General features: G+C 39.9%; 1 protein-coding gene across 1 annotated transcript in view; it reads right to left on the bottom strand.

Annotated features, from left to right (window-relative positions):
- LOC107709508 (low-density lipoprotein receptor-related protein 1-like) overlaps positions 1-8845 on the bottom strand; it is a gene marked incomplete at its 5' end in the record, with an annotated part of 65727 nt that overhangs the window by 32655 nt on the left and 24227 nt on the right. The window contains 7 exons of the mRNA XM_016514001.1: positions 825-944; positions 5608-5724; positions 5820-5913; positions 6017-6165; positions 6315-6503; positions 7395-7600; positions 7706-7893. Of these exons, the coding sequence (XP_016369487.1) occupies positions 825-944; positions 5608-5724; positions 5820-5913; positions 6017-6165; positions 6315-6503; positions 7395-7600; positions 7706-7893 (1063 nt within the window). The remainder of the gene's footprint in view (positions 1-824; positions 945-5607; positions 5725-5819; positions 5914-6016; positions 6166-6314; positions 6504-7394; positions 7601-7705; positions 7894-8845) is intronic.

Raw genomic sequence — 8845 nt, 5'->3', positions numbered from 1 at the left:
AAAAATGTTTTTTTTTATTGGTCTTATGAAGTATTCTAATTTGTTGAGATAGTGAATTGGTGGGTTTTTGTTAAATGTGAGCCAAAATCATCACAATTAAAAGAACCAAAGACTTAAACTACTTCAGTCTGTTTGCACTGAATTTATTTAATACGCGAGTTTCACAATTTGAGTTGAATTACTGAAATAAATTAACTTTTCCACGACATTCTAAGTTATTGAGATGCACCTGTATGTGCTGTACATGTGGCAGAATTGACAATAAAGCAGACTTTGACTTTTGACTTTGATGTCCTGGCCTTCCTTTCCTTCCCTCTGGGATCTACCATTTCCCTCCGACCTGGACTTTCTTTTCTTTTTTTTATGGCGCTAGCTGTAATATTCCACCTGTATTCTGTGTTTCTAAGGACTTTTACTTTGAAGTATATTTCGTTCCTTTTGGTCTTTGCTTTTATGTTGAGTTTTTCCGTGTTTAGTTCCTGTTCCATTTAGTTTCCAACGTGGAAACTAAAGTTCCCTTTGGATGTCTCCCTAATCAAATATACCTGATTCAGTTCATTAGAAAATAAATATTTTGCAATATTATGAATTTAGTTTTATGTCACTTTTGATCCATTTAATGCATCCTTGCTGAATAAAAGTATTAATTTCTTAAAAAAATATATATATATATATATAAAATCTTACTGACTGTATGTATGCATGTGGCTTTACAATTGATCACATTAAAATCAAAATCACAACATGACTTTATGAGATTATTAAAACACAAAAGGCTTTTTACGTCTTATTTTTATGTCTTATTGTCTTATAATGAAACTCACGGCAGTCTTTTTCATCCTCTCCTTCTCCGCAGTTGTCTTGGCCGTTACAGCGGAATATTCCGGGAATACAGCGACTGGGATTGGTGCATTTAAACTGACTGGGCAAACACACATGGATATCTGCAAAACACACATACAAACACATCAGTGGACTAAAATTGATAAGGTTATTGCTCTACTGGAGCCAGCTCAGGTACAGTCTTACCACAGATGATACAGTGTTCTTAGGCACAAAGTCAAGCTTTTATAAAACAGCAGCAATAGCAACATGACGATAAAAGACACTAGTGTTCTATGAATACTGTACTTGTACTTACTATTAACAATAATCTGAATAATCATAAAGTTCACAAGCACATTATTAATACCGTTTGTGCATATTCTGGATATATCATTCTGGAGATTTTACAATGACATAAGAAAGTCTCATGCAATTAGAAGAACTGGTAGACAAAGTACAAATATCAACTACTTGAGCACAAGTACATATACCATAACAAAATGTTACTCCAATAAAAGTATAAGTACTCATTTTCAATTTTACTTGAGTAAGTACTTGATTTTTAATTTAAGGTAAGTTACTGAAAGTAAAATGTACTGGCTGATAAAACAATTTTTTATTTTGCAATTTTATGTAAATTAAGGAAGATTAGAATCAGAATCAGAATGAGCTTTATTCGCCAAGTGTGTACAAAGACACAAGGATTTTTTTTTTTAGGAGCTCTTGATACAAACATACTTACATACATACATATATGACATTGAGAACAGAAATAATATTTAAATAAGACTAATGAAAAAAAATAAATAAAAAATAAATGATAATAATGTGATATGCATCTGGAACAGAAGATTTATGTACAGATTTGTGCATTATTTACTGTATATACAGCTGTATAAATAAAAATATGTATATGTATTTACATAATACTTGAGAGAGAGGCAATAATTAGTTATTAAGAAATGAATTACAGAAGACAGGTGGTAATTTCTGTATTTAGCTGTTTAAGCTGAGATGGCATGGGGGAAAACTGTTTTTATGCTTGATGTTCTAGTGCACAGAGATCTGTAGCGTCTGCCTGAAGGGAGAAGTGCAAGCAGGTTGTGGCCGGGGTGAGAGGGGTCTGTGATGATGTTACCTGCCCATTTCTTCACTCTGGAGTTGTACAAGTCCTGAAGGTTGGGCAGGTGCACATCAGCTATCCTTTCAGCTGACCGAACAGTCTGTTGCAGTCTTCTTATATCTGATTTGCTGGCTGACCAAAACCAGACAGTTATAGAAGAGCACAGAACCGACTCAATAACAGCTGAGTAAAACTGTGTCATCTGCGCCTGTGGCAGGTTGAACTTTTTCAGTTGATGAAGGAAGTACAACCTCTGCTGGGCCTTTGTCATGATGGAGTCAATGTGAATATCCCACTTCTGGTCCTGAGAGATGGTGGTGCCCAGGAACCTGAATGACTCTACTGCAGCCACAGTGCTGTTCATGATGGTGAGTGGGGGGAGTGCAGGGGGTTTCTCCTGAAGTGTACTATCATCTCCACTGTTTTGAGCGTGTTCAGCTCCAAGTTGTTATAACTGCAGCAGACAGCCAGGTCAGCTGCTCAATCTGTAAGTCGACTCCTCGCCGTCCTGGATGAGACAAATTACTTTGGTGTCAAGAGGAGCAGTCATTTGTGTAGAGGGAGAAGAGCAGTGGGGAGAGAACGCAGCCCTGAATGGTTTTGAAAGCGGAGCTGAAGTCCACAAACAAGATCCTTGCATAAGTCCCTGGTTTGTCCAGATGTTGCAGGATGTAGTGCAGTCCCATGTTGACTGCATCATCCACAGACCTGTTTGCTTGGTAAGCAAACTGCAGGGGGTCCAGCAAGGGTCCAGTGATGTCCTTCAGATAAGCCAACACCAGTCACTCAAATGACTTCATGACCACAGACGTTAAAGCAACAGGTCTGTAGTCATTTAGTCCCGTGATTTTTGGTTTATTGGGTACAGGGATGATGGTGGAGCGTTTGAAGCAGCAGGGGACGTCACACAGCTCCAGGGATCTGTTGAAAGATCAGTGTGAAGATGGATGACAGCTGGACAGCATAGGTTTTGAGGCAGGCTGGAGAGACACCATCTGGGCCTTTGGCTTTCCCTGTCTCCTGTTTCCTGAAGTCTTTGTGTATATCATCTTCACAGATCTTAAGTACAGGCTGAGAAGCAGTAGGGGGAGGGAGGGGGAGTGTGTTGATGGCTGTGTTGTGAGACGGTCAGAGCGGGTGTGGGGTGTGAGACCAGGCTTTTCAAACCTGCAGTAAAACTCATTCAAACTGTCGGCTAAGAGTTGATTCTCCTCAGGGCTGGAGGACGGGGTCTTGTAGCTGGTGATGGCTTTCAGGCCCTTCCACACTGATGCAGGGTCATTGCTTGAGAACTGTTTTTTTCAGCTTTTTAGAGCAGCTTCTCTTAGCTACTCTTATCTCCCTATTCAGTGTGTATTTGGCCTGTTTGTACAAAGCTTTGTCCCCACTCCTGTAGGCGTCTTCTTTGGCCTGGCAAAGCTGTTTGAGTTTTGCACTGAACCCAGGTTTGTCATTGTTAAATGTTAAATAGATCCTGGTGGGAACACACATGTCCTCACAGAAACGGATGTAGGATGTCATGTTGCCAGTGAGCTCATCCAGATCAGTGGCTGTAGCCTCAAAAACACTCCAATCAGTTAGGTCGAAGCAGGCTTGTAAATCCCGCTCTGCTTCATTAGTCCATCTCTTTACAGTTTTTACTACAGGCTTAGCCATGGGCAATATTTGACTCTTGAGTCAGGGGGGGCAAGACATTTTTTTTTTCATTTATATATATATATATATATATGAAATAAATAATATATAGCTTTCTCTTGTAGTGGAAGCGTTTTGTGCAGTTGAGGCGGTGGTCACATTGCAGTCTCGGAGCGGATGTTGCCATAGTTACAATTGTCAACATTACCTTTGCATTTACTAAAAACTAAATAAAACATGATCCCAGGCGCAGGGCTTTGCTGGAAATGCAAAAAAATCGTATTGATGTGGTCATGGTTGTTAGTAATCTGTTCACTAATTGGTTGAAACCGACGCAGCTGCCGCTGCCGCTCACAAGAAGATAAAATATTTTTATCTTTTGCTGCGAAGTGCCGTGCCCGTGGAAGCGGCAGGATTTTGGGTGCAGGAGCACCGCTTGTGCTCCGTCTATGTGCCGCCAGTGAAACCGCCCGCGTTTTGCCGCTTTCCGCATGTCTCCCATTGTTGAATGAACTAGACACTCGCGACTGCCGCGTACCGTGTGAAAGGTCATGAGATGATTCACGAGTGTGCAAAACTGCACTTAAAAACGGCGGCGCTTTCAGCGGTGAGTGAATTCTGACAAAACGTTTCTGATTGGCCATTGTGTTTAATAAATCAACAGATATGTCTGTGATTGGTTACATTGCTCAACGCTGCAAAAACACTTTGAGGGTATTTAGCGCTTGGGATTCCATGACTAACAATTTGCCCCCCCCTAATGTCGCCCATGGGCTTAGCAGATTTAGGTTTCTGTTTGTAGGCTGGTAGAAGATGAACCAAACAGTGATAAGAGTCCCAGAGCCGCTCGGGGGACAGAGTAATATGCATCCTTTAAAACTGTGTAACAATGGTCCAGTATATTACTGTCCCTGGTGGGACATGTGATGTGCTGTCTGTATTTAGGCAGTTCGCAGGTGAGATTAGCTTTATTAAAATCACCCAGAATGATAATGAAAGAGTCCGGATAACGTTGCTCTCTGTGTGTGATCTGATCAGCCAGCTGTTCTAGCGCCGTGCTCACACACTCGTAAGGAGGAATGTACACACTCACCAGAATAAATGAGGAAAACTCCCGCCGCAAATACAAAGGCTTACAGTTAATAAAGAAAGCTTCCACATTTGGGCAGCACATCTTCTTCTTTGACAACTCGGTGACGCGATCCGCTCTGAACAGCTGGAAGCCCGTTAGATGAAGCTCGCTGTCCGGGATGGCTCTGTTCAACCAGGTTTCCATGAAGCAAACCACAACAGAGTTTAAAAAGTCCCTGTTTGTGCAGGTGAGGAGTAGTAGTTCGTCTGTTCTTTTGGTAGGGAGCGGGAGATTTGCTAATCCTAATTGAAATTCCCGGCTGTTGGAATTTCACGAGCGCACCAGTGCACATCCCTCATTTGCTTCACAAAATATATAATATAGTATTTAAAAGTGAAGAAAAACAGAATGTATGTAAATGTGTGACAAATAGTAGAAACAATATAAAAACTTCACATGGAGCAAAAGTTTTTTCAGATGTATTTCCAAGAAAAAAATATTGTCTTATATTCGGGTCAATATGGTATTTTAAGAAGAATGTTTTGCAAATACACTAGTTTTATATCTCATTAGATCATTATACTGTATGAACTGCTATAGCAGAGGAGATGGTGCATGGGAATGATTTGCATTCATTTAACATTATCTATAGTTAGAAGAGCTGCAATTGGATCAGAGCTGATTCAGCGGGTTCAATGAAAAGTAGCAGCATGTTCACGAATCAACAATGCTATCACGCCTCGATTTCTACAGTTCAAAATAACAAGGAACAATATGTTTTTTATGAAATTCATGGGAGCAAAAAGTGAAGTAAAAATTTTCCAAAATAAAATTATTCGGAGGAAAATATACCTATTTGAAAAATTTACTTTAGTACAGTAAAGAAAAAGTCAACATCCATTTTGACATTTTGCGCAAAAGTAAAACAGCGATAGCGTGTGGTGAAACATACCGCAGCTGGCCTCATCAGAGTTATCCTGGCAGTCGTTGTCTCCGTCACAGATGTACGCTGGGTTTGTACAGATCCCAGTATCACACTGGAACTGACCTGGTCTGCATTTAAACTCAGCTGTTGAAAGAAATATGTACAAATGTGCTTTTATTACACATCTGTTAGTTACGCCACAGGTAGAAAATGTATCTCCTACAATCCACATCACTCACGGCAGTCAGCAGGCTCGTCGGATCGGTCGCCACAGTCGTCCTCAGTGTCACACTTCCACCAGAACGGGATACACTTGTCATTCTTGCAGACAAACTGATGAGAGATGTTAGATGAACATATTTCAAATGAGAAATAGTACATGTCATTCTGTTTAAGACTGGGTCTAAAAGTCTAAGCTCAAGTATCATGTGCTCACCTGGCTGGCGGTGCAGTTGGACATGCACTGTTTCCCATCAGCGGCCAGGTAGAAGTTAGTGGGACAGGCACATTTATAACCTCCACCCGGAGAGAGCAGACACAAGTTACTGCAGCCGCCATTGTCTGTCTGACACGGGTGATTTGTGACTACAATGGGAGACAAGAGAGCATGACGTTAAAGCTACAGCTCCTTCAATTTCAAGAAAGATAACATCAAGGCATGAAACAAGATCATCTAAGATGGTTTTTGACAGTGGAACAATATGTTCCGAGTGTGTGTAAAAGAGTGTCCTGACCCCCTGGCTGTCTGTAGGGGTGGTAGATGTGGATGTCCATGGGCCTGTGTAAGGTGCTGATCAGCAAGGTCTTGTTGGTGCCCAGTGTTTTATGAGCTCTGTTGATGGACTTGGTCTCCCAGTCTGTCCAGTAGATGTACTCCTCAAACAGAGTCATGGCGAATATGTGTGGGATGTCCTGAGTCAAAACTGCAGCACAAACACAGGGATTACTAACTACACAAACATAACACACACAAAGCAACCTTGCACAAGCAAACATAAAATACTCTCCTCAATTCACTGAAGCACTTAGTAGGAATTTAATAATTCATATTTTAATTCATATTTGATGCATTTTATGTTATTTTCTAATTATTTATCATTATTATTTAATATGTTATTTATTAAATGCACTACTGTTCAAAAGTTTGGGGTCAGTAAGGATTAATACTTATTTAGCAATGACGCATTAAAATTAGCAAAAAGTTTCAGAATTTCCACAAAAGAAAAAAAGAAAATATTATGCAGCACAACTGTCTTCAACATGGATAGTAATCAGAAATGTTTCTTGAGCAGCAGATCAGCATATTAGAATGATTTCTGAAGATCATGTGACACTGAAGACTGGAGTAATGATGCTGAAAATTCAGATTTGATCACAGGAATAAATTACATTTTAACAGATATTCACATAGAGAACTGGAATTTTAAATTGTAAAAAAAATATTTCACAATATTACTATACTATTGTATTTTGATTAACTAAGTCAAAATCTATGTAAGCATCAGAGATTTCTTTAAAAAAATTTAGTATATATTTTTATTTTATGATTGTATAACAGTTATCGTTATCTAAGATGTTTGGCCTGGTTGTCCAGTCATGAAGAGTTTGCTTTGCTTAGTTTTGAACTATTCATACTGGAGATATGCTAAAAATGGTTAACTTGTTAAAGTGTAAGTTACTTCATACTGTCCTCTTAACTAGAGTTTATAGTCAGTCCTGCTGCTATACTGAATACAAAAAAAACAAAAACAAAACAGCTCTGATAACCTGCGGCCCCTTCACGGAATGGCTTATATTTGAGATTGTGTCTTCACCTGTATGTCTGTTGGATCCGTCTAAGCTGGCAAACTCAATGTAGTCCTCTCTGGCGTCTGCCCAGTAGATGCGATCATTGATGAAGTCCAGAGTGAGACCGTTGGGCCAGGTTAACTTTTCCTGTATGATCACAATTCTGCTGGTGCCATCCATCCCAATGCGGCCGATATGTGGATTATCACCCCAGTCAGACCAGTACAGGTACCTGACAAAGAAAACCCTTATGCTTCATGATCCTTATTAGCAGAAACGGGAAGATGAGAACACAATAATGGAGAAAGAAAGCAATTAAGGTATTTTCAATCTTTACCCATTGCGGGCGTCCACAGCTATGGCTCTGGGTTCCCTCAGTCCCGTGTTGACCAGCATTGTCCTGTATGCTCCGTTCAGCTTCGACACCTCAATAGTGTCCCGCCCCTTATCACACCAATACAGGTTACCCCCGACCCAATCGACAGCCAGACCATCAGGGTTGCTGAGAGACGTGCGATGGAGAACCTGCAGCAGAGTCAAACCAATGTCCAGTTTCGGAAAAGTTTCAGTTTTCGAGTCCAAACAGCTGATAAAAACATCACAAGGATTCACAAGTAATCCAATTACCGCAGCTGCTTGTATACCATAATCCATGTTATACTATGGGGCTGTTGAATGCTTGAATCTGATTGGCTGACGAATGTTCTAAGGTGTGCAATTAATTTCAGGGAAACGCACGGCTAAAGTAGTTCCAAGCAGGTCTTGACCGCATTACATGTTCATATCACTTCACCAAATGATTTAAGTTATTTCAAAGATCCTTACAGCCTAAAACAGCAAAAGAACCAAAACCCACAACGACACTAAATAAGCAAATAGTTATAGTAAACAAAAGGATAAAAATTACAAATTATTTCTGTGTTTTTGCCACAAAATTGCATTTTATCATTTATTATGCACGGAAAGAAATCTTACAGTTTCTCTATTAGTAGAGACGCTGCTGCCGAACTCTGTTGAGAGACGCACAAACTCAGGTAATTCACACACACGTAATCTCTCTCTCTCTCTCTCTAATAACTGCATTAGTCTGCTATCAACGGCCCCAGCCTCGTGGGATGAGATGCGTAAGAAATTAATTCTACACATAAGAGCATTTTAAGACGAATGAATGTTGAGAATACAACATCTGAACAATATTTGAGGTGTGGTAACCAGTGTTGGGGGTAACTCATTACAAGTAATGCGAGTTACGTAATCAGATTACTTTTTTCAAGTAACTAGTAAAGTAACGCATTACTTTTTAAAGTTACTTTTTCAAAAAAGTAATGCCAGTTACTTTTTCCCATTTATTGACTGACAGCTCTCCTGTCCCCATATTGGGAGAAATCGGAAGTGCAGAGGAATTGTGTGCGCTGTGTGAACATGATGTTACTGTAGTTCTAGACTAAATGTGAATGTGCATTAATTCATCCCACTC

This window comes from Sinocyclocheilus rhinocerous, unplaced genomic scaffold, assembly GCF_001515625.1.
Source record: "Sinocyclocheilus rhinocerous isolate Xijiao unplaced genomic scaffold, SAMN03320098_v1.1 scaffold2371, whole genome shotgun sequence".
Classification (NCBI taxonomy): Eukaryota; Metazoa; Chordata; class Actinopteri; order Cypriniformes; family Cyprinidae; genus Sinocyclocheilus; species Sinocyclocheilus rhinocerous.
The sequence above is the reverse complement of the archived record's forward strand: the minus strand, read 5'-3'. Positions and strand labels throughout refer to the sequence as shown.